The sequence below is a fragment of the Lontra canadensis genome, unplaced genomic scaffold, assembly GCF_010015895.1.
Source record: "Lontra canadensis isolate GAN:19392208 unplaced genomic scaffold, GSC_riverotter_1.0 scaffold25, whole genome shotgun sequence".
Taxonomy (NCBI): Eukaryota; Metazoa; Chordata; class Mammalia; order Carnivora; family Mustelidae; genus Lontra; species Lontra canadensis.
Genome location: NW_022631019.1, coordinates 6,046,822 through 6,070,963, shown reverse-complemented (window position 1 = coordinate 6,070,963; position 24,142 = coordinate 6,046,822). Strand labels below are relative to the sequence as shown.

At 48.8% G+C, this 24,142-nt stretch overlaps 1 protein-coding gene across 1 annotated transcript; it reads right to left on the bottom strand.

The window, feature by feature from the left end:
* Positions 1-5,101: 5,101 nt before the first annotated feature.
* Positions 5,102-23,935, bottom strand: CA6 (carbonic anhydrase 6). The gene is made up of 8 exons (XM_032864027.1): positions 23,820-23,935; positions 21,503-21,682; positions 16,114-16,262; positions 15,341-15,433; positions 11,920-11,989; positions 8,197-8,354; positions 7,089-7,212; positions 5,102-5,208 (listed from the first exon to the last, which is right to left on the bottom strand). The coding sequence occupies exons 1-8, from the start codon at positions 23,896-23,898 to the stop codon at positions 5,102-5,104; spliced, it is 960 nt and encodes a 319-aa protein (XP_032719918.1). The 5' UTR covers positions 23,899-23,935.
* Between the last annotated feature and the right edge of the window lie 207 nt (positions 23,936-24,142).

Sequence of the window (24,142 nt, the reverse complement as noted above, 5' to 3'; positions counted from 1 at the left end):
TCAACTTTTTACAAATAATATTGCAGTATGTATTTTTCCTGCTACTTGCTTCTGTGGCTGGTGAATGTCTTCCGCACTGATACGTGTGGTTCTGGTTCATTCATTCTTTACTACTCTACCACCTCGATGATATGGAACATGATCCCATTTGCAGACATTTAAGATGTTTCCCGTATATTTCAACCACAGGTAATTCTGATGCAAACATTTTTGTTTCTGATGCACACACGCAAGCTTCTCTAGGGTCAGTACCTGCGAGTGGGATTTCTGAGTCATAGGCTATGACGTGTTCCATTTAATAGATATCACCAAGCTGCTTTCAGAGCATGGGTTCCCGTGGACAATTCTGCCAGCAGATGATAAGGATGGTCCCCCGTCCTCAGCCGTGCTTGATATTGTCAGACTTTTCGAGGCTCATGCCTGGCTGGGGGTGTGAGACGGCATCTTGCTGTGGTTTCCATTTTCGTTACCTTAATTATTAGTGAGAGCAAGTGCTTTCATGCATTTACTGGCATTCCCATTTCCTCCCCTGTAAATCGTCAGCTTGTCCCTGTTTATGATTTTTCTCATAGGTTGCTAGTCCTTTTCCTGCTGCTTTTTAGGAATTTTTTTCTGTGGTCTGTATTCCTTCCTTCGGCCCATCGTCCCCAAGCACCGTTAGACGCCAACTACTCTTCTCCGATATGTGGGGTTTCCTGCGGAGGACAAGTCCTCATGGAGCCTTTGTCTTCCCAGTGAACACCTGTCCTTCTTTCCCCTGCATTTTCCGGAAACTGCTCATAGCTACAGGCTTAATTAAATCAGGCTCAAAAAAAAAAAAAAAAAAAAATCTCCCTTGCAGCCCATTTCATTGGCACAGCTGTGTAGTCCAAGAAGCACAGAATGTTAGCTTATTTCACCCGGAGTGATATTAACACTGCTGAGTATCTCCAAAGGTGACCTGCCCAGCCCATCTGTTGGACAAAGACCTTCTCAACCTGCCACCTGCAGGTGCTAGGAGCCGGTGAGGGTCATCACCTGCGTCCACCGCTCCACTGTGGCTGCAAAACGATTCCTTTTGAATTTACGAGCTGGAACGGCTCCAGGAAGAACTTCATTCACCAACTGTAGAGGGTTGAATGGTGCCCCCCACCCCCACAAAAGATACATCCACCCAGAGACTGAGACTGTGACCTTATCTGAAAAAAAGGATCTTTGCAGATGCCATTAAGGATTTTGTAAGTTAATGAAGGATTCTGAGATGAAATCGTCCTGGATTATGAGGTGGGCCCTAAAGCTGATGGCGAGTGTTGTAAGAGACAGACAGAGGAACACACACAGAGGGAAGAGAAGGTGATGTGAAGCCGGAGGCAGAGATGAGAGGCGCCAAGCCTCGGGCAGAGGCTCCTGGAGACACCAGAGTTGGCAGAAGCAGGGAAGGGCTCTCTGGTAGAAACCAGAGGAGACCTTGGCCCTGCCAATACCTTGAGTTTGGATTTATGGTTTTTGGATCTGTGGGGAAAAAAATACATTTCTGTTCTTTCAAGCCAGGCCGCTTGGGGTCATTATCTACAGCAGCCCGGAACCCAATACGAGATTTCTCCGAGATAAAATTTGGACAGAAAAGGCAGGACAAACACTTGCTTCTTCCCCTCTATTTGTCAATTTACAGAATAACAAATGGTCCCTCTAGCGACCTCCAAAGTTGACCAATCAGTTTTCTTTCATTTTTTAGCACCATATGAGCTCCTATATTTTCTATATATTTGGTATGTTTTGATCCATTGAGTTTTAGTCTTTCTCTTGATATTTTTTTCTGCACTTAGTTTGTCCCAAGAGCCCATTCCAGAAGGCCGCTGTGTCTTTTGGGCATGACTTCAGTAGTCTTAGGTAAATTTCTTGTTTTCTGGCCTAAAACGATATCCCAGACCCATCCTATATATCCTTGCCCCAGATCTGGACTACGCATCTCCCCAGGGAGCCCTGGTTCCTCCATGTGGGAAAGAGAGAAACCACTGGCCAGGCCCAAGGTGTCCACTGATGCCCCTGCTTGTGGTTGTCTCCAGGCCTGAGAAGTACACAGGGTTGTAAAGTACAGGCCCCTTAGAAAAGACTTTAATAAGGGGCGCCTGGGTGGCTCAGTAGGTTAAAGCCTCTGCTTTCAGCTCAGGTCATGATCCCAGAGTCCTGGGATTGAGCCCCGCATCGGGCTCTCTGCTCCGTGGAGAGCCTATTTCCTCCTCTCTCTCTGCCTGCCTCTCTGCCTATTTGTGATCTCTCTCTGTCAAATAAATGAATAAAATGTTAAAAAAAAAAGAAAAGACTTTATCGACTCACGCTGATTATTTCCAATTTGAATTTACGATTACAACGTTTTTACTTAGATTTCTTTGATTTTATATTTGGATCTCTGTTTTATTATCCTGAAATTATTGTTACTGAGGGCAGAAACCTAACTATTTCTGTAAACATAGTAACATAGTGTAGCAATTACACACACACGTGGGTGCACACTCAGCTTCAAAATAACAATACTTGTACTGACCAGATACTGACAAGATTCCTGAGTACCGTTTGGATTTCTTTGCAGCCCTTCTTGTCCTTAGGACATACCTACCCCATTAGATGTGATGGTAAAATCACCATGTTTAAAGATAACCCAGAGAGGAAAGAAACAAATTAAATTTTAAAAATAAAAAATAAAAATAACTCAGAGGGGGGGTTCAGCTGGTTCAGTCAGCAGAGCATGCAGCTCTCGATCTTGGGGTCATGAGTTCAAGCCCCATGTTAGGTGTAGAGTTCACTTAAAAATAAAATCTTTAAAAGAGGGGCTCCTGGGTGGCTCAGTGGGTTAAAGCTTCTGCCTTCAGCTCAGGTCATGATCCCAGGGTCCTGGGATCGAGCCCCACATCGGGCTCTCTGCTCAGCAGGGAACCTTCTTCCTCCTCTCTCTCTGCCTGCCTCTCTGCCTACTTGTGATCTCTGTCAAATAAACAAATAAAATCTTAAAAATAAAAATCTTTAAAAGAAATAAACCTGGGGCACCCAGGTGGCTCATTCTGTTAAGCGTCTGCCTTTGGTTCAGGTCATGATGTCAGGGTCCTGGAATCGAGCCCCACATCGGGCTCCGAGCTCAGTAGGAGTCTGCTTCTCCCTCCGACCCTTCTCCCTCTCTGTCTCTGTCTCACTTTCTCAGATAAATGAATAAAATCTTTTAAAAAATAAAATTAATAAAATAATTTGGAAAAAATTCTTCTCTGTGTATGCTACCAACTCAATGTATAACTATTTGATCATTTTACTATGTTTTCACATCTTAAGTATTCTGGATTTAAAAAGATGTTTAAATTTAGTTTTGTTTTATAACGATGTAAAACGGAAGGTTCCAAGCTTAAAACTACCGAACAGGACGCCGTCAGAGAAGCCCAACCTCCAGCCCCATCCCCCACTCTTCTTCTGCCTCCCCTTTCAGATAACCATTCTAATTAATTTTCGGTTCCTTCTCCCCTCGTTTTGGAGCACAAACAGCCACGACCCCTGTCCCTGCCGGCTCGCGGTGCCCCGAGCCTGCCCACTGGGCTCCCCACATGAAGTCCTTCAACGCAGGCCGAGCACCAATCCCTCTGCGGAGGTCGCAAACCGTGGTTCTCCCGGGAGAGGGTGATGGCTTAGGTCAATGTCTGTCCTGCTCATGGGGCTTGAGTGCCCACTGCAGAAACCATCCCTCCTGTCCCATCTCTGTGCCCCAGGCCTCAGCCCCATGCCTGGCACGCGGCAGGTGCTTTAGGAAGCTTGGATAAATGAAAAGGAAGACTTCTTTTTTTTTTTTTTTTTTTAAGATTTGATTTATTTATTTGAGAGAGAGAACGCACACAAGCAGGGGGGAGGGCAGAGGGAGAGGCAGGTTCCCTACTGAGCAGGAGCCTGATGCGGGACATGATTCCAGGACTCTGAGATCATGACCTGAGCTGAAGGCAGACGCTTAACGACTGAGCCACCCAGGCATCCTGAAAGGGAAGACTTCTGTAGCTAAAGCAGCTTGGATACCAAAGACCTGGTTTCAGATCCTGGCTCCACCGTCTTCTACCCTGGAAATGGCGGGCGCGTCACCCAGCTGTCCCCCATCTTGGCTTCTGTTTCAATAAACTGGGGAAAACACAGCTTCTCTGAGGACGGCCTGGAGCGGTGAATGAAGTCAGAGGTGATGGATGACAGCGTGGGGGAACAAAGCCAGTAAAGAGCAGACAAAGGAACTGGGAAGAACATGGTGGGGGGGGCTGGGCCAGAGATGGGAGAAGCGAAGAGGGAGTGGCGAGAAAGGGCCTCCGTCAGAAACGTGCATCCGTGTACTCAAACCACGGCGATCATCGCAGTGAGCGATTGTGACAGGAAGTGGCAGAACTGGACCTGGAACCCGGCTCTAGTGACAAGGCCCAGCCACCAACTGACCCACGAGGATGAGATGTGCAGGGAGGTCCTCTCTCCTCTCCTCCCCTCTCCTCCCCATCTCTCCTGCAAGTCCGGGGTCCTATTCCTCTGTTCTTCCTTTGCTCGCCCAGCCTAGCCCAGGCTCCAGACCTCACCACCACCAAGTTCCAAGGTAAGACTCTCTTTCCTTCTTCCTAAACTTGGTCCTAGAACCCTTCCCACCTCGATCTCTGTCCCATCACCAGTGTCCCCGGGGGGAGGGCAAAGAAGGCATATTTGAAGTGGTACAAAAGAAACAGAAAAGAGAAATTTTCAAATGACCAATTCCCAAAGACATTTTATTTCACCTAAATCCCACAGGGCAGTCCGGGCTGCTTTGTAATTTACACAGATCAACATGCATGATTCGATAGGAAGTTACTTAGGGCTCCATTTCCTTTACATTTCTATTCCAATCAATTCCCATTGGTGTGGTCTAACAAACCCCTTCTCAGACCCTTAAACCACCTCATTTCCACTCAGGGACAGTGGTTTACTCAGTCTTACTCAGAAACGGGACAGGAGCCTCGGGGAGGCTGCAAATCCCGGCACCGGATTTCTTGGAAGAGCCGGGGTGGGGGAGGAGCCGGGCAGGGCTTGGGCTCAGAGGAGGGCCCTCTTGTCCTGCACACCTCCCGCTTCAAGTTCGCCATCTCTAGGATTTCTCGTTGTTGTTCCTCTTTTCAATAAGTCTTCTCAAGTATTCGAGCTTATTGTCAAGCTTATTTATGTAAAGCTGGAACTCGGGACCTAGATTATACGCTATGAAAAGAAGAGTTCATGCGGGAAGGTCAGAAGTTCGGTGGTCCTTGTGGGACAGCCAGACACCATTCCCCACACATATACTAAAGGGGGGGATTTTAGGTTCCTTAGAATGTCCTCCATGTCCTGTCCCGCCAGCTTCAAGCACCTTCCCGCTGTCTGAATTTAGGCGTGGAAGCTGCCTTAATCCAAGCGCTGACACGTCAGCGGTGGTTCTGCCCCTGGACCTTGGTTTCTCATGCGATGCTCAGTAGCCCTTACCTTAAGGCGACATGCATGTTTTCTAATAAATGAATTGCAAGACATCTATATTTGGCCATTATCTTGCTTTTGTAATCTTGCTTCTTTGCCACGTCATTCCTTATTGCTGGTGACCATATTAACCCATCGGGGGTGGGATTCAATGGAACTAGGAGGCATCAGGTGGGTGACACAACCGGGCTGGCTGGAGACCAGCGCTGCTACCTAGAAGTCTGGGTCTGAGGGCAGGGGGAGCAAAATGGTGCCCCGTTCTCTTAGCAGCAAAGGGAGGCTGTTGCTCCAGTCCCCTGACTGCGAGTGGGGGAAGAGGCCTTCTTATTATCTCCTGGGAGCTGAAGTAATAACCCTAATCGGCGAGTCTCAGAAGGGTGGGCACAGAGGACACCTAGGCGAACTGCAGCGTGGGGAATCTGGGTCGGATACACGGATATCTAGACCATCTGTGTTCCCTCCTGAGGGTGAATTGGAGCGACACTCCCCCCCTCGTGGAAAGAGCATTTGGGGTGCGGCATAGGGGAAACTATGCAATCTGTACCTGTCTACTGCAAGAGCCATAGGACATTTCATCAGGGAAAAGGGGACATGGCAGGATTAGAACAAGGAGGCAGATCAGGGGGTCTGTGTCCCTTCAGCCAGGCTGCTAGCATTTGGACCTAGTTAAGAGGATGTCGTCCTTTGAGAAAGGAATCGGTACTGTTAATATGGTATATAGTGTAATACGGGGAAATGATCATTATGACCGGTGTCCTTTTTCCTCCGTTGGTATTGTTGGAGGAGGAAACAAATGCAAGAGAAAACAATCAATGAACCAGGAAGGAAGGATGGTGAGAATCACAAATGGGCCTTTGTTGATGGGGAGGCGGGGAGCTTGTCTGGAGATTTAAAGGTTTTGAAAGATATGTATAATCAGTTGGGGTCGTACTGAGCGGGCAATATTGATTGGAATCAATTCTATCATATTCGAGGATGTAAAGGTCTCAGGAATGTTTAGTGGAAACAGACTGTAAAGACAATGAATTCAGGGAATGTGTATAGCTCACCATAATTTTACAGAGAAACAGGCAAAATAAAGATGGGGAAATTGCAGAATATTTGCCTTCTTGCAACCACATTAATAAGGTGAGACAAGAAGCCTGACCCAGTGGGCTAGAGGGTCCCAGGGAGGCTGGACTGGTCATACCTACTTCCAGCACCCTGGTGTCTGGGGCATGATCCCCAAGAAAATGTAGTAAACAATACATGCTCTAGTTAACCCCACCTTGAGGGGATGTGTGGGAGTTGGGGATGGGCTTGCCTGCACTCTTATGGGAGCGTCAGGATGTTGTTAAGCATCTTGCTCTCCTACTGGGTGTCTCTGGCCAAGACCAAGTAGGTAATAAATCATGTAACTGTCCATCCTTGTGGTCTCCTCTGTTCTACTCACTGGCATCACTGCCTGGACTGAGAAGATGAGCCACCTCCTTTGCCCACACATCCCCTGTACAGAATGACCCATCTGAGCCTCCTGCCCTTTAGATGACTGTCCCTCCCCTACTATTGCCAGAAGAGATGCATGCACCCAGAGAAGGAAGAAAACAGGACTCAAAGAATTGCAAAGGATAAATAAGAGTTGATCTTACGTAGGTGGGGGAAATTCATGAGGTTGGTTTCCACCACTCTGTTGTTCAGGGGCTGGGTCCTCCGGTAGTGATTGTGGAGGGTCTTGTTGTGGTGATCCACTATGGAATTCTCTAGCTTCCAAATCTACAGGCCACATGAAGTGAATTATGGAGGGGAAGAGGTACTGGGTGGTTTAAAAGAGCATAGTTTATTGGGTTTATTTCTATAATCCCGATGAAGTGAGTATGAGATCTCAAGTTCTGCTACATGGCAACAGAGGATCCACCCACCCATCCATCCACCCACCCACCCATCCACCCATCCATCCACCCACCCACCCATCTACCCACCCACCCATCCATCCATCCATTCATTCTTCCAACCATCTCTTTAAATTGTTTTCTGTGACTATTTGGTCACCAGTAGAAAGGAGAAAAAGAAGCAAATAGATTTGTGGGTGGGTATCTTTGAATAGTGTTCTTTCCACCTTTTCCTGCATTGGGGAAATGAAAATTTAAAGAAAAAGATCTACTCGTTCCTGAGGAAGAACATGACCCAGAAGGAAATGCCAGCTTTTCCTCTGCAACTTCAGTTACGTTTGTCCTTTCCCTAAGGCAACAAATATTTACTGTGCACCCATGCTATGCTGGGGAACCAAAGGTGGCTGACACAGCTCTTCTCCTCAAAGGACTGCAGGCCTGCTAGCATATTAAAGAGCTAACAATGTCAGTAAGTCCTTGTGTAAAGCCATTTATGAAGTTAGAATGTAAGCTCCACGAGGACAGAGGTTCTGTCCCTCAAGGACCAAGAATGCTACCTGGAGGGAGCATCCGCTCAGCAAATGTTTGCCTTCGCAATGCAGCCCTTCTTCTCTGACCCAGGTCAGGTCCCAGTCCTTTGGCTGCATCCAAGGTCCCAGGGTTCCCTGGATTCCCTGATGCCTCAACTTGCCCATCTCTGTCCAAGCACTAGTAAGGTCACCCAGGCCAGGAGGGGTGAGGCACAGCAGCCCCGGGGCAGGAAAGCACCTGGGAGCCCCGGTGCTGGCATTAAGGTGAGATGTAGGGAAGCGCTCTCGTCAGCCAGGCAGTCAGAAGGGGACCTGGGGAGGCGGTGCGGGGGCCTTACCTGTGTGCTGGAGAGCGGCACGTGATGGACCAGCACAAACCAGTGGACGTTCTCAGTGCAGGGAGGAGTGGTGAGCGACCCCCTGTAGCTGTAGTAGTGCTGGACGTCCTCGGGGAGCATGTCCAGAATGTCAACGCCACTCAGAACCGTGCTTTGTCCTAACAGAGGGGACAAAGGATAAAGGAATGTGAGGGGCCACTGATGCCCCTTGGGGGGACAGCTCAGGCTCAGACCGCCCCACGTTTGAATCTTCTGAGTCATCAGAACACAGAGGCTGATCGTTCAAAGCATTTCCCCAGTCTGCTGCTTCCTAGAAGGGGGTAAGAGCACAGACTCTGGGGAGAGACCCACTCAGATACCTCCTCCTGGCTGTTGCCTCAAAGGCAACAAGGGAATGTTCAACAGGATTCCTACGAGGATAAGGGGGAGGGGTGTGCTTATAAAGTCTGGTCATTGAACTTGAGCTTGGAAAGTCCTTGTGAGCCTGTCAACCAGTTAACAGCTAACAACTTGTTAACCAGCCAACAACTGTTGGGCAGAAGATATGCTTTATGATAAATGAGAGAAGAGAATTATGACTGCTAAGGGCTTCTGGATAAGAAATCTCAAAAAAGAACAAAATGCCTTGGTTTGGGCTCACTTAGAAATGGGTGGATAGAGAAACACCTGGGGGGCTCAGTCGGTTAAGGATCTGCCTTTGTCTCAGGTCATGATCCAGTGGTCCTGGGATGGAGCCCCGCATCAGGCTCCCTGCTCAGCAGGAAGTCTGCTTCTCCTTCTGCCCTTCCCCCTTCCTGTGCTCTCTCTTTCTCAAATGAATAAATCTAAAAGAAAGAAAAGGAAGGAAGGAAGGAAGAAAAAAAAAAGAAAGAAAGAAATGGCTGGATAGAGATGAGAAAGGCAGACTCAGAACCAAGTGGGGGTTCAGGCACCTGGTCCTGAGCATTTCCCGCCATGGTTCCCGAGAAACCAGGATCAGCCCCCGGGGGTGGGGGCTCACGTGGGGAAGGGGGGCCATGGGAAGAAGTGTTTCCACAGGGTCTCCGGAGAGTCCCAGCTCAAGAACTCATCACTGCATCTCGAGAATCCCTCTTCCATTCATGTCATGACTCTGAGCTCCTGAGCTCAGCATGATGCCAACGAAGAAACACAGAGTTGAGTTGAATTTTTTCGCTTTCCCAAAAATGCACTTTGCATTCTTTTAATGGCAAAGAGGTTACAGTTTTTACGTAGACATAAATAGACTGGTTAAACCAAGGCGTCAGAGTCTGGTAGTGGATAATCCCATGAATAGGCTAAAAAAAATTCTAAATGTTAGTGTTATTGGAAGAGCTTTCAGATACAACCTTCCAAAGGGCTCTGGAGCATGGATTTACCTTCATCCCTGTAATATAGTTAAGTGAGTCAAGAATTCCAGGACCATGGTGCAGCCACCAGGGAAAGCGATGTGATGGCAGCTTTAAGAATTAAACCTAGAATTACCATATGACCCAGCAATCCTGCTTCTTGGCTTACACACAAGAGGACTGAAAGCAGGGAGGTGAAAACAGTAAGATGCGCTGACGGTTTGGATGTGAGGGATAATGGAAAGCGGAAAATCGAGAATGATTCTGGGAGGGGCACCTGGCTGGCTCAGTTTGTAGAACATGCAACTCTTGATCTCAGGGTCATGAGCTCAAACCCCATGCTGGGGGTGGAGGCTACTTTAAAAGAATTTTTTTTTTAAGTTAAAAAAAACACAGTGATTCTGGGGTATGGGGCTTCAACAGTGGGTTGGCTTATGATGCTCTCTGCTGAGATGAGGAAGTCGGTTTAGGGACGAGCCTGGGGGATGGGTGGTAGGGAAGGTTCGGGCCATATTAAATTTTAGATCTGCAGGGCAGTATCAAGCAAGCTATTGGATAGAGGAATCCAGAGTTGAGAGGGAGGCCAGTGAGGAGAGCAGTATTGATCAGAAGCATCATTTATTGAATTGGAAAAGGAAATGGGTCTGGATCAGTTCGTAGAAACGGAAGGTCTAAGGTCCATGCATTCAAGGAAACGCCTCAAACCACAGGCCTGTGGTTTCTCTTGCTGGCCTTGCTAAGGGTCCGCAAAATAACCAGCTGGTTCTTGCGTCTGCTTTGCCTCCCCTGCCCCGTGATCCTGTCACTGCATGGAGGACCTCAGATTTTAAGAGTCCACTGTGCAGAGAGGGCAATGGAGGCCACGGGACGGAATGAGGCCCCCTGGAGAAGACAGAGCCGGCGCCCCCCACCATGAGAGCAGGAGCAGAAAGAGAGCGCAGCCGGGGGTGAGCTTGAGTGTGGGCAGAACGAGAGTGAGGTGGGATGGATCGTTGTTTCCAGGTCAATCGAGAGAAAAGAGAAGTGGCCAGGAGATCTAACAGGGGTGACCTTAAAGGGACGGTGGCTGTCAGGGTCAGCAAAGGGTGAGTGAGAAAACGGAACAGGACCACAAAGCAACGCATTCAAGAGCGCATCGAATGGGATGGAAGAGGGGAGGATGGCAAGGGGCTGGCTGGGTCAAAAGAGACTGGTGGGGTATTAGAGCACAGATCTGTGTGCCGAGCGGGGCAGCAGATGAATAGTAAGAAATGGGGGCTGCGGGACAGCAGAGGCGAGCAGGTGGAGGGACCCTAAGAGGGAGGGCTGGTGCGCGTGAGGGGAGGGCTGGGCTCGGGCGGGAGCAGGGACTCTCGCCCACTGCGACAGAGGAGGGGACGTGGAGCTAGGCCGGTGCAGATGGGTTAAGAAGATGAGTGAGGGTCTGACCGCCTTTTAGATAAAGCGGGAATAAGGCATCCGATCCACTCAAGGGGGAAGCTGGGGCGGGGGGCAGAGAGGCTTTGAGGGAGGGGAGAACACGTGAAATAAGCGTTCTGGAGCGGGGAGAAGCAAAGGCCCAGATGAGTGTTTGAGGATTTCCAGGCCGTGTTAATACATGCTCATATTTGTAGCTATGAATAAAAATAACAGTAGTTGGGGGCGCCTGGGTGGCACAATGGGTTAAGTGTCTGCCTTCAGCTCAGGTCATGATCCCAGGGTCCTAGGATCGAGTCCCAAGTCGTCAGGCTCCACGCTCAGAGGGAAGTCTGCTTCTGCCCCTGCCTCTCCCCCCACCCCCACTCATGCACTGGGGAGAACAGAAGGCCCACGGGTCGGAGGTCAAGGGACCCCCTGGATGGGCGGGACTGGAAGTCAGGGACCTGCAGTCTGGGAGGGGTGGCCAAAGTCAGAAGCACAAGCCCAGGGTATCAAAGCTGATGTGGTTGTGGCTCAGGTCACAGGCCGTAGGGGTCGGTGGCCACTCGGACATGAATCCTGCCTTCTGGAGGCAGAGGAGGGGGAGACCAGCCCTGTCCAGGCACAATGATGGGAGGGTTTTCCTCAGCCTGAAGCTAAGGAGGACATCTCTCTCTCTCTCTCTTTCTCTCTCTCTCTCTCTCTAGTGCCCAGAGTCATCACTACTCACTGGAGCTAGAGGTGAAGCGAAGATATCCCCTGTCCGTGGTCCCCTGGCTTCCAACCGTGGGAATCAACACATGGGGTTTGTGAACAGGTTTCTCAAGGGTGTTTGCAGCCTGAGCCGATAGCAGGAGCCGCTGGAATGAGAGCCCTGGCCCCCTGGCGGGGCCAGTGTGCCCCCCTCTCTGCCGATGTCCCCCTTCCAGGCCCCCTGTTCCCGCCACACGCTCCTGCCGCCGCTGTGGGCTTTCCTCACCTGGATGCCGGATGTTGTTCAGGTGGGCAATGAAGTTGCTGTAGTAAGTGTTTTCACCGTGATCCTTGACCTGGAGGAGAAACAGAGCAGTGCATCGAGTGGAAAGGGGACCTCCGTCTGGTAATCCCGTGCTTTGGTGTCCCTGCTGACTGGGCAGAGCCCGGGGGCAGGGAGGAGGCAGCCGGTCTGAGCCCCAGCTGTGTGGGGACAGACCGTCGGGTCATTCTTTGCCACCAACTGCCTGGGCTCACTGGTCTCTTCCAGGGAGACAGGACGGAATCATTGGGACAGCTTCCAGGGAAAGAGCCTTCTCAAGGGTGACCGGTGAGGCCCTCAGGGCATGGCCCAAAGTCACTGTCACCATCCTCCAGGGACTCTGTTTGGGCGGGCTTCACCTCAGGCCAGTTCCCTGTGATGAGGGGGGCTTGGTCCCATGTGCCTGGTTCCTCATCCTCGGGACTCCTGCCTGAGCCGGGGACAGCCTTCTGTCCAAGCCAAAACTGCTCCAATTCCGCCCCCTGCCAGGTCACCACTGTTTTGTGTGAGCGTTGACTCTTCAGAAGTCAGAAAAATTACTTTTGGTGAAAAAGGTGAATTTCAATGGTTCTTTTCAGTTGGTGGCGTTGGTCTAATTCTTCTTCCGCTGTGTATGAATTCCGATTTCTTGGATCTATGACCGCCACTCGCTATTTGTTTTGCTAGGTCCCTCGTGGATTTTTGTTCCTCTGTTCCACCTTTTGTGTGAAACAAATAACTTCCATGCACCATTTAACCATTTTTAAGTATTAATGGTTGTTTTAGTGATTACAGCTGTTCCCCCTTATCTGAAGGGATTGCATTCCAGGACCCGCAGTGGATGCCTAAAACCATGGGTAGCGCCAAACCCTGTAAATACTACATGTTTTCCTATACATATCTGTGGTAAAGTTTACTGTATGAATTAGACGCAGTAAGAGACCAACAACAATAAACTAATAATCAAATAGAACAATGATAACAATATACTGAATTAAAAGTTACATGAACGTGGTCTCTCCCAAAATCTCTTGTTGTACTTCACTCACTCTTCTTGGGATGATGCATTTGATCAAATGCCTGCGTGACAAGGTCACAGGGGTGAAAGACGCAGGCGCTGTGACCTAGAGTTAGGCTCCTGGAGTAAACATTACTAGAAGGAACATCTCCTTCTGGGCTGCACGTGACCACGGGTAATTATCACCTGGGAAAGTGAAACCAGGGACAAGGGGGGACTACTGTTCAATATACAACTTATCACAGCCTACCTCAGGTTAGTACTAACTTAATTCCTATAAAATATGGGGACTTTGTTCCAAGCTAGCTCCATTTCTTTCTATTTTCCTCACTTTTGTCATTGACATTACATCTACCTACATCGTAAACCCAACAATAAGTGGTGTAATGATTGCTTTCAACAATCTGATGGGTTTTTTAAAAGAAATCTTTTAAAGACAAGACAAAAACATTTGTAGACAGTCTTTTATAGTTACCATTTCCAGCATTCTTCGTTTCTTTCTGCGGATTTGAGTTACTGTTTGATGTCATTGCCTTTCAGCCAGAAGGGTTTTTGGTAATATTTCTTGTAAGACAGATCTGTTAGCAATTATCTCAGTTTTTCTGTGTCTGGGAATGCCTTTGTTTCGCCTCATTGTTGAAGGATGTTAGTTGGATTAGGATTCCTGGTTGACATTCCATGGCCTTCTGATGACTTGTTTCTAATGAGAAGTTGGCTGGTAGTTGTATGTCAATATCCTATTTATAAAAAGTCCTTTTTGTCTTGTTGATTTCAACAGTTTGACTCTGATCAGACAAGAGCTTTGTTCAGTTTCCCAGTTTGTAAACTATTTTTTTTCCCATCAAATTTGGGGAAAAATGGGACCATTATTTCTTCCATTTTTTTTTCTTTCACTTTCTTTCTCCTCTCCCAGATTCCCACTATGTATATGTTGGGCTGTGTGATCTTGTTCCCATGAATCTCTAAGGCTTTGTTCATTTTTCTTCAGTGTTTTTCCTTTGTTTCTCAAATTGAATAAATTCTTCAATTTATCTCCAAATGTACTGACTCCTTCTGCTGTCTCACCTCTGCTTTGAGACCATGTCGTGAATTTTTCATTTTATTTATTATATTTTTCAACTCTAGACTTTCCACTTGTGCATTTTTGTCACTTCTGTTTCCCTTTTTTGAGTCATTGTCATTATACTTTCCTTTAATTCTTTGAACACAATTTCCTTTAAGTTCTTGAACATGTTTATGATGGTTGTTGGGAAAGTCCTATCTGATAAGTCCCTGAGTCCACTCACAGTCATTACCTGTTGGCTGCAGTTTTTTCTCTTAAATGTGGATCATATTTTCCTATTTCTTTGCATGTCCAACTTTTTTTTTGAAAACTGGACATTTAAGTAATATAGCATGTAAATATGATTTCTGATTTTTTAAAAATTCTTTTGTTTGTTTGTGTATCCGTTTAGGAATTTCTTCCGCTTCGTCTGCAAGATGGGTCTCCCCAGCCACACACAGCAGCTGATGTCTTGGCTCTGTTCTTAAATCTTATTCCTAGGGCCCTCTAGGAACCACCTATATGGTCAACATAGCTTTGTGGTCAGTCAATGATTTTAGCAGAAGTTGTTGTTCATACGCCTCAAGCCCATCATGTTTGCACCCTCTGCTGCTGGATCTGGACGAGCTGCAAAGCACATCCAGAGGTCAGCCAGTTAGCGGGTCAGCCGCAACTTTCACTTTCTATTACCTTTGCTGATAGATCCTGGGGCATGGGCTTTCAACTCACCCTCCAAATCAAGTGAGTCATCCACCCCCAGGCAGTAAGACTGCTGGGTCCCCTGTCCAGCCTGCTCCAGGAAAACGACCTTGCTGACCAAGCTGGAGGTTGGGGATAGGAAGAGCCCCACGGTTCTAACTCAAAATTCTAGCCACTTTTCAGAAACAAATGCCTTGCTTTGTTGTTTGACTTTGGTCCAGTTCCAGAGCAGAGATATGGTTGGTTTTGGCCATTTTATCCAACTTAGCACTTGTTGGGGGAGACTGAATTCATGACCATTTCTTGCCACCTAGCCACAGGTCCTGCCCTCCAGACCTTCTGAGAAAAGTGGAAAAGCAGGTGTTGATTTACCTGGCAGGTGGCCAGCTTCCCCTTCCCCTCTAGCCAGTTTATGTTTGGCCAACCAGGCTGTGATCCCAGCTCCTTTAAATCAGTTGTCCCACTCATCCAAGGTCCCCGAGATTGGGGACACAGAGGGAACACAGTGACTGTGAGCAAGGGCTTCACTGAGTCAGAGTTGTTTTAAGAACGGTGAGCTCAGTAGCAGATGAGAAGGGAAGACCCTTTGTCTACACCTGATGCTTTGGACACCAGTCTCTGATGTCACATGTGTCACTTCAGCCTACCTCAATGAGGGCTGCCAGCACAGCCAAGCCGTCTGGTTCACTCTGCGCTCTGTCGTAGCTCTCGTATTTAGAATTGTAGTGAACAATGTGAATCTGTGGGAGCAAGAAAGGGTAAGTCAAGGGTGGTCCCTACAGACTTCATGTGCTTCAGGTGTTCAGGGAAGAACGAAGAGAAAGGTGCTCTCTACCCAGAGCCTCAGCCTGTCCCTTCTAAAAACTCTGACCTCCTTCCCTCTGGGTATGAGATCTATCAAGACCAGAAAGTTCCCCAATGGAAAGAACATGAGTGGGATTCTGGGGAGATGGCAATTCAAGGGCATTTCCCTGACCCCACCCTCCAGGCAGATGAGCTGGCAGTGTCCAGAGGGCTCATCTGAGGTCACTGGGTTCTCCTGTGGTCTCCCAGGAGTGGGCATGAGATACCGTGCTCTGGAGGACACTGTAAACCATGGTCATCTTAAGGACGGATCTATGCAAGAGAGAGAACCCTGAAAATCTAACACACAGACATTCAACTGAAACCAAGAGGGCTTGCCCCATGCTGTGGGCTGTAAACTCCTGCCTTGCACTGTGCTTTCTGTGAGAGCGGGGACCCTGCTTGAACCCCTGACATGTAGCAGAGATCACTAAATGGTTGTGAACGAATGAAAAAAAAACTCAACTTAGGGTGACTGGATGGTCGTCACCATGCAGTCTCCTTGGCTGCTTTCATAAGGAAAGTGATTGTGGGATTGGAAAAAAGAAAGAGGACCTGGCTGGGGTCCCCAGATTACCTCCGCCACAAATCGGATGCCGTCGATGGTGTGCTCGGAGCCACTGATCTCTGAGGACGCTCCACCCCAGTGGAAATGCATCTGCTCTGCTGTGTACTGGGTGCCGTCTGGGGCCGTCAGGCGCATGGTCGGGGGCAGGCTGATCTGCACTGGGAGAGAAGACGAGAGAGGGCTGCGGCCAGTGCACACAGGCACGGGGGGGTCCGGTCTACCGGCCAGGCAGCTCCCCCGCTCCCCTGCACACTCATGGAGCAAGCCAAGACCACGCCGGCTTAGGGTGCCCTGAGCAGGGTCGCCCACGGGGAGCGGGTGACCGGCACACAGGGCAGGCTGGGAGAGCCCGGCTGGGCAGGCGCCTACGTCAGGGCCCACACCCTCCTACCCAGACTCGGGGGTCAGGGGCAGGACCACCGGGGGAGGCGGTGGCAAGGCCAGCTTGTCAGCCCTAGGGAAGGAGGATGCCCTAGAAAATATGGCCAGTGGCTGTGGAAACCAGAATCCTGCTCTCCGCTTCTGACCAGTTTTGTGATTTGCCCACAGCATAGGAATAGGAAGGGGGGTTGGGGGACCTCTTGGGACTAGTGTGACGACTTTTATTCCCAGAGCACTGTTTGTGAAGCCAAGATGAGGTGTTAAATATCATCATCCTGGGTAGCCTTTTAGGAATAGCTCAACTGAGCTCCTTGCTCAGTGGGGAGCTGCTTCTCCCTCTGCCCCTCCCCTGGCTCGTGCGCTCGCTCTCTCTCTCTCTCAAATAAATGAATAAATAAATGAATAAATAAATAAATAAATAAAAGAACAGCCGACTCCATTTCATAAAACCCCTGTAAGCTTCAGTGCTTTTATGGACGAGGAGGCCAACCTGGAGAGGGGGAAAGCCTTCCCTGCTCAGAGGTACAAGATCATACGGTGGGTGGGAGAGGGCAGACCGGGCCAAGAATGGGTCATGGCGGGGACAGGATGTCACCATTACAGGCCTTCACTTCTCTTTGGAAGACAAGAGACCACATTCTGCAGGAAGTCGGGAAACACACAGACCCCCGGCCTGGGGTTTAACTTGTTCTCATCAGTGGATGCGTTCAAGTGTTAAGTTCTTGCTGACAGGAAAATGGGCCACTCTTCCCACTTCCTCCTCCTTCACGGTGCCCTACAGATTGGCCCCAGGGAGGTCCCTCTGGTCACCTAGCTGCTGTTGTTTGCTTCACCAGCTCCAGCCTCAGAGACATTCGAACATTCTGGAATGAGCCAGGGAAAAGAGAGGCTCCAGAGAGTGAGAAGAGAGTGATGAAGGAAAAGATCTATGAGGATATACACAATTTAGGTCTGGGACAAGGACAAACAACATCTATTCTGTTAGCCGCGTCTTCCTATTGATAGTCATCAAAGAAGGGTGCCTGGGTGGTTCAGTCATTAGGCGTCTGCCTTCGGCTCAGAGTCATGATCGCAGGGCCCTGGGGTCGAGCCCACATCAGGCTCCCTGCTCAGCAATGAGTCTGTTTCTCCCTCTGCTGCTCCACCTGCTTGTGCTCTCTCTCCCTCTCTTTCTCAAGTAAATAAGTAAAATCTTTTAAAAAATAAATAAAAGCTTCTATCTTGTAAAAGACACTATGAGGAGACTTAGAAGATAAGCTTCAGACTAGGAGAAGATATTTGCAAAAGACACATCTGATAAAGGACTCCTAGCCAAAATATACAAAGATCCCTTTAACACTCAACAATAAGAAAACAACCAACCTGATTAAAAAAATGGGCCGGAAACCTTAGCAAACACCTCACCAAAGACACACAGGTGGCAAGTAAGCAGGTGAAGGGAGACTTCACGTTGTACGTCATCAGGGAAATACAAATGAACAATAGTGATACACCACGCACTTATCAGAGCAGCCCAAATCCAGAACACTGACGACAGCAAATGCTGGGAGGATGTGGAGGGCAGGAACTCACTCAGGGCTGGTAGGGGTGCAACATGGTACAGTCACTTTGGAAGACAAAGCTAAACACAGCCGTACCATCACATTCCTTGGTCTTTACTCAATGGTAAAACCAAACTCTGCACATGGATGTCTATGACAGCTTTATTTGTAATTGCTGAATGGTGAACTTGAAAGTAGCCAAGATGCCCATTCAGTAGGTGAATGGATAAACTGTGGTCTATCCAGACAACGGAAAATTATTCAATGCTAAAAAGAAACGAGCTATTGGGTGACTGGGTGGCTCAGTCGGTTAAGCCTCTGCCTTCAGCTCAGGTCATGATCCCAGGGTCCTGGAATCGAGGCCCACATCGGGCTCTCTGCTCAGTGGGGAACCTGCTTCCCCTCTCTCTCTGCCTGTCTCTCTGCCTACTTGTGATCTCTCTCTCTCTGTCAAATAAATAAATAAATAATCTTAAAAAAAGAAAGAAAGAAAGAAAGAAATCAGCTATCAAGCCATGAAGAGACATGGAGGAACCTTAAATGCGTTACTAAGTGAAAGAAGCCAATCTGAGAAGGCCAGGTGGCCTGTGTGATTCCAACTCTGTGACATTCTGGAAAAGTCAAAACTACAGAGACCATCAAAGGGTCTGTGGCTGCTGGGGTAGAGGGGGAGATGAACAGGCAGAGCACAGGGGATAATTAGGGCCATGAAAACACTGTGTATGATTCTGTAACAATGAATACTGTCATTCTACATTGGCTCAAACCCATAGAATGTGTAAGACAAGAACGACCCCTAAGGCAAACTCTGGACCAAATTATGCTATGTTGAGGTAGAGTCATCCTTGATTAAAAAAAAAAAAAAAAAGTATTTTTCTGGGGGACCTGTGTAGCTCAGTTGGTTAAGCAACTGACTCTTGATTTCGGCTCTGGTCATGATCTTGGGGTTGTGGGATGGAGCCCCGTGTGGGGCTCCGTGCTCAGCCCTGAGTCTGCTTGAGATTCTTTCTCCCTCTCTCTGCCCCTCCCTCTGCTCACTCTCTAAATAAATAAATAAATAAATAAATAAATAAAATCTTTAAAAAAAATACCATTCTGGTTAGTAATATGGATAATGGGGGGACAGTGTATATGGGGGCAGAGTGTATATGAGAAGTCTCTGCATTTTCCTCTTAATTTTGCTATGCACCTAAGACTGCTCAAAAAAAATGAAGTCAATTAAAAACACATATATATAAATCCATATAATGTACATATATACATGTATAAGTGTGTGTATATATATACATATATATATATTAGGTTCCAAGATCTAAAAGGTAATAAATATTTAATCAAAGTCAAAAGTAATAAATGTTTAATTATATCATATCAACTTTCTTGTTAAACTTACTCATCAAAATGTTATCAGATTTGAAAATCGGTTGAGTGGGGTGTTGTTGCCTTTTTCCTTCAGGAGAAATCTTGAAGCTTGGAGCTTGCTGACAATGTAAAGCCAATTGTAAAGAATTCTAAAAATCTTTCAAAATACTTGACATCAAAAAACATAAGTAATGGGAGCTGTTTGCGTGCTTTCTCATAGGTTTGACATGATGTGGGGTAGACTGGGGACCCTACAGGCTTCCAGCCTCTAGAGAGCCCAGTACAGCCCATAGGAGGAAGGTCCAGGGCCTTCTCCAAACTGGGAGGAGGGAGCCGCTGGGAGCCCACCCCCACCCCGGGAAGCTAGGACCTTCCTAACACATCCCCTCTTCTGAGTTCTCAACACAAAGCCCTACCCGGCAGGTGTGCAACGGAAACGGTCCATGTTACCAGTGGGGGTTTTCAATTGTTCGATACTTCTGGCTGCCTGTGCTGGTGGGGTCAACCCAGCTTCCCCCCTGCCTTCAGTTGCTACCTGTAGCCCCTCTTCATCGAGGGCAAGGACTGGAAGAAGGGCAATTTCAGCGATTGACAATGTATTTAATTATTACTGTTTTAACAAAGAAAAGGAGTCCTTAAGAAAAAGCCTGAGGTCAAATTCTTAGATTTCAAATACTGAAAACTGCGGGTCTAATTATCCTCTTGGAAGAACCACGAGACTTAAGGTTCCCCTAATCTGGCCCAACCATTACTGTAATTATTAATGTTCATGTTGGTGTGAACCAAAATAAATGTTTATTGAACCAAAAAAACGGGGGAAGGGGTTTGCAACCTGACAATTTGCTGGAGGCTTCAGAGAGAAACTTTGGAAGTAGGAGCTTGACATTAAAGATAAAATCAGGCTTTCATGAATTATTTGTGGAGTTCAGGGATCCAGGCCACATGTGCCTGAGGGCTTTTACGGCTCTTCACTCTCCTGGGTCTACCAACCCCATCAAGGGCAACTGCTTTTATCTTCTCAATTGTGCAAATAGGAGATCTAAATCCTGTGACCCCAGGCACCTATGCGGGTGGGCAGTAAGTCGGCCTAGCCCAGGAGGAAGTGAGGAGGGGGGTGTCCAAGGAGGAGGAGGAGGAGGAGGAGGACTGGTCGAGGAATCAGACATCGAGGGGCAGGGAATGGCCTGGGTCCAGCTCAGCCGCCAGAGACCAGGTGACCTTAAGTCCTTCGGCCTCCCAACGTCCTCATCTCCAGCCTTAACAATGACCCCTGCCAGGGGTGGGGGTATCATGAGGCTCAGAGGAAAGGGGCCCACTTGGAAAATCAAAAGTATGTTCAGTAAACACAAAGCAAGGATTTTCCAGTTGTCCAATCCAGGCTTCTGAACTGGGGGTGGTCTACAAGACCCAAGTCAACCTTTTCCTGTCTGACCTCTACCTCCTCCCTAGAAGAGGACCCATTCAAGACCCCAAGAGTCTCTTTTTAAAACCTTTGAAGGATGCCTGGGTGGCTCAGTCGATTAAGCATCTTCCTTTGGCTCAGGTCACAATCCCAGAGTCTTGGGATCCAGATCAGGCTCCCTGCTCATCAGGGAGCCTGCTTCTCCCTCTCCCAATCCCCCTGCTTGTGTTCTCGCCTTCTCTGATAAATAAATAAATCTATCTCTAGAAAAATAAATAAGACCTTTGAGAAATCCTGGGCCCTCCTGTCAGGCATTTTGAGCCAATCAGACTCAATGCAGAAAATATGGAAAAAATCAGACGAGGGCACAGATCCCCGAGGGCAGGCGGGTCCCTGGTGAGGGCAGGCTGGTCCCTGGCATTGGCGGCACAGACTCTGTGGGCTGGATTTCCCAGGGCGGGGTCGGAGTGAGCTGGGGGAAAGGTCAGCCTGCAGAAGGAAGGATCCAGCCAGGAATTGAGGCCAAAGACTGAGCACCATCCCCCCCACCATACCGTGCACAGCTTGGAGTGGGGACCACCACCGTCTTTGGCCTGCAGCACCCAGCCTGCACTCTGAGTATCCAGCGGGCTGCTCCGGCATCTGGCACCTGCTGCTAGGGCTGAGTGCGGGGAGGGGGGTGGGGGACAGCGTCCTGCCACCTGCCCCTTACCTGTGTGGCCGTTGTTGATCATGTGGAACTCGTCTGCCTGGACCCCGTAGCCTGTCAGGTTCAGAGCCGTCAGGGAGGAGTTGTAATGAACTTTTCTCCTCTGCAGGTTGATGGGGGACTGTCTCCTCGCGCCGCAGGTGGGGTACTCCCTTGGCCAATGCAGTTCATCCAGCGTCCCCTCTGTGACAGAAGAGAGCCAAGGGGGTCAGAGTTGGAGGGGCTCAGCTCACCACAGGGCCTGCCCAGCGGGAGGCCAGGATCAACGCCAGAGGTCTACCTTCTAGAAAGCAGAGCCTGACCCCTAGAAGTCAGAATCTGCTCCATGGAACCTGGTGTCTCAGGGACTTGACCTGGATTCCAAACTCCCCTGTTGTCACTGGCACCAAGAACAGTTGGTGTTTGGAAAACAATAAAGGTCTTTAATATATAGCTTTTTAATATATTTTTATGTTTATATTTTTATATATGTTTATATTAAATATATTGTATATATTATATAAAATCTATTAAATCTATATTATATATATAACATATGTTGTATGATTTATATTTTTATATTATATATATTTTATGCAATATATATATTTATATTTTTTAATATTTATATTTATGTAGCTTGATTTTCCCCTGGAATGGGGATAAATGCACTAGAAGTCTCCTCGGGGCTTGGTGTTACTGAATTACTCTCAGGGGTCCTGTCCCCATTTCCTTCTAATGGCGCAGTTTTCCTTCCCTTCTCCCAACAATCATGCAGCGCCCTCCCCCTCTGCAGCCTCCCCCCGCCACTGTTTCCTTGCTCCAGCCCCTTGCACTGGGTCTCAGTAGGGTAGAGACCCCCCGGTTGCCTACACCTATAGATTCAGGACAAGAAGGTAAAGCATCAGGTTCAAAGATGACCAAAGTGATTAGTTGAAAAAAACCAAAGTAAGGAAATGTCTCATTTTTAAAGTGGGTGATAATTCTAGGGAGAAAAGGAAGAAAGCTAGTTGCTATAATGGGCCCACACCTTTGCAGTCGGGAATCCAAGCTCTCCCGCCGTTAGGGAGTAGTGGTATGGCTAATGCCTGGCTTGTTTTAAGGAAGGTGTTTGTTTTGGGGTCCCTCACAGCTACTTGGTTTTACAATCAACAGAAAAGTCAATTTTTTTTATTTCTCTGCTCTTCTTGATTTAATGCCACAAACCAGTATTTAAACAATTCTTTCCCAGAGGTGGGATGCCAGTATCGAGGCCAGTGGCCCCGAACACAGCGCCTGCAGGGATCAAGAGGCTTTAGCCTGTGTCCGGTAGCCGTGTTGCAGATTTCTCGAGGATTCCTAAAAGGCCTTTGAAGTAGCCTCCCAAGTGTTGCTGGGCCCCTGACGGCTTTCAGGAAGGCCTGCGGTCTCACAGGCTGGGCTGAGCCTGGGAAGGACAAGACCTGCCTGTTGGAATTCTCTCTCTGGCTTAGCCTTCTGAACCACCCTTAGTACCAACGAGCCACACGAAGCAGAACCCCAGGGCCTCCACGGCTCTGGCTACGTGTGGCCTCCTCTGCTCCAGAGCGGACCCATAGACCACAGCTGATCTCCCTGCCCTCTGACGCCAGACTCTCTGAGCCACCCATGATGTCCCTAATTCTGCTGCCCTTGACTCAACAAGACACGCATCCACCATGAATATATGCTTCCCTTGGGGTCCAAAGCTGGTGGGGGCACCGTGGGGAGAGTAAGTCAGTCAGCAGCCCTGAGAGTCCTCCAGAACCCGATCCCTGGGTGCAGTGTAGGGAAAGGGGGGCAGGGCGGGAGCTCTCTTCACCACCCCATGGGAGGGGGTGACTCGGGTCCAGATGTGCAGATCTGGACCTTAGCAAGGTCATGGCTACTGGGAGGTGGCAGCCCCGGGAGCCGTGCAAAGGTGCTGGGTTCTCAGGAAGTCAGGATGTTCTGGGTAAACTTCAGACCATGAACTCTCCAAGAAGAAAGCTCCACAAATCCGCACGCCCTCTGCGAGATGGCAGGGAGCCTGTTCTAGCAACTTCCTCCTCCACTGCAGAGCCCGAGAAAGCAGAGGGCTTCGCAGTCAGAGGCAGCAAGCAGGCTCTCCAACCAGGAGCATGGCCAGGAAAGGTTCTAAGGCAAAAACACCTGCAGGGGAATCTTGGGCACCCCCCACCAAGACCTGGTTGTCCAGGAAACGAGAGCAAACTCCCTTTGTCCCCGATCAGAGGTCTGAGTTCCACACAGTCTCCTGCTCTCCGTAGGTGGGTAGGGCAGCTTCCGCAGGGTTGAGGGTGACAAGGAAAGGCACAAACCCGGGGGGGGGCGGGGGGGCGCTTACCTGAGTAGGTCCACTCAGACCCGTGCTGGGCCTGGGCCCCCAGGAGGAGCAGAGCCAGCAGAGCTACCAGAGCCGTCATGGTGCCACGGGTCTGGAATCGCGCTGATCCTGGGGCGCTCTTCTTTTAAAAGCTCAGAAACTGTAAATAACAATTTACCCAGTCTTGCTGACTGACCCACCCTCCGCTGCGCCCACTGAAACAATAACACCTTCCCACAATGGTCCTTGTGACTCTGGTGACGGGCCAGGTGACGCGCGCTCGCCCAGGCCCGCTGGTGTCATCGCCACGTGTCCTGAGCCCACGCTTGGGGTTGTTCCACGTC

Excerpts from the sequence above, each read along its gene's own strand:
- CA6 (XM_032864027.1), bottom strand. The coding sequence starts at position 23,898 with ATGACGGCTCTGGTAGCTCTGCTGGCTCTGCTCCTCCTGGGGGCCCAG. Across the intron at positions 15,434-16,113 it reads GCATCCGATTTGTGGCGGAG|ATTCACATTGTTCACTACAA; the intron begins GTAATCTGGGGA and ends TTGCTCCCACAG. Across the intron at positions 7,213-8,196 it reads TGCCGCTCTCCAGCACACAG|ATTTGGAAGCTAGAGAATTC; the intron begins GTAAGGCCCCCG and ends TGTGGCCTGTAG.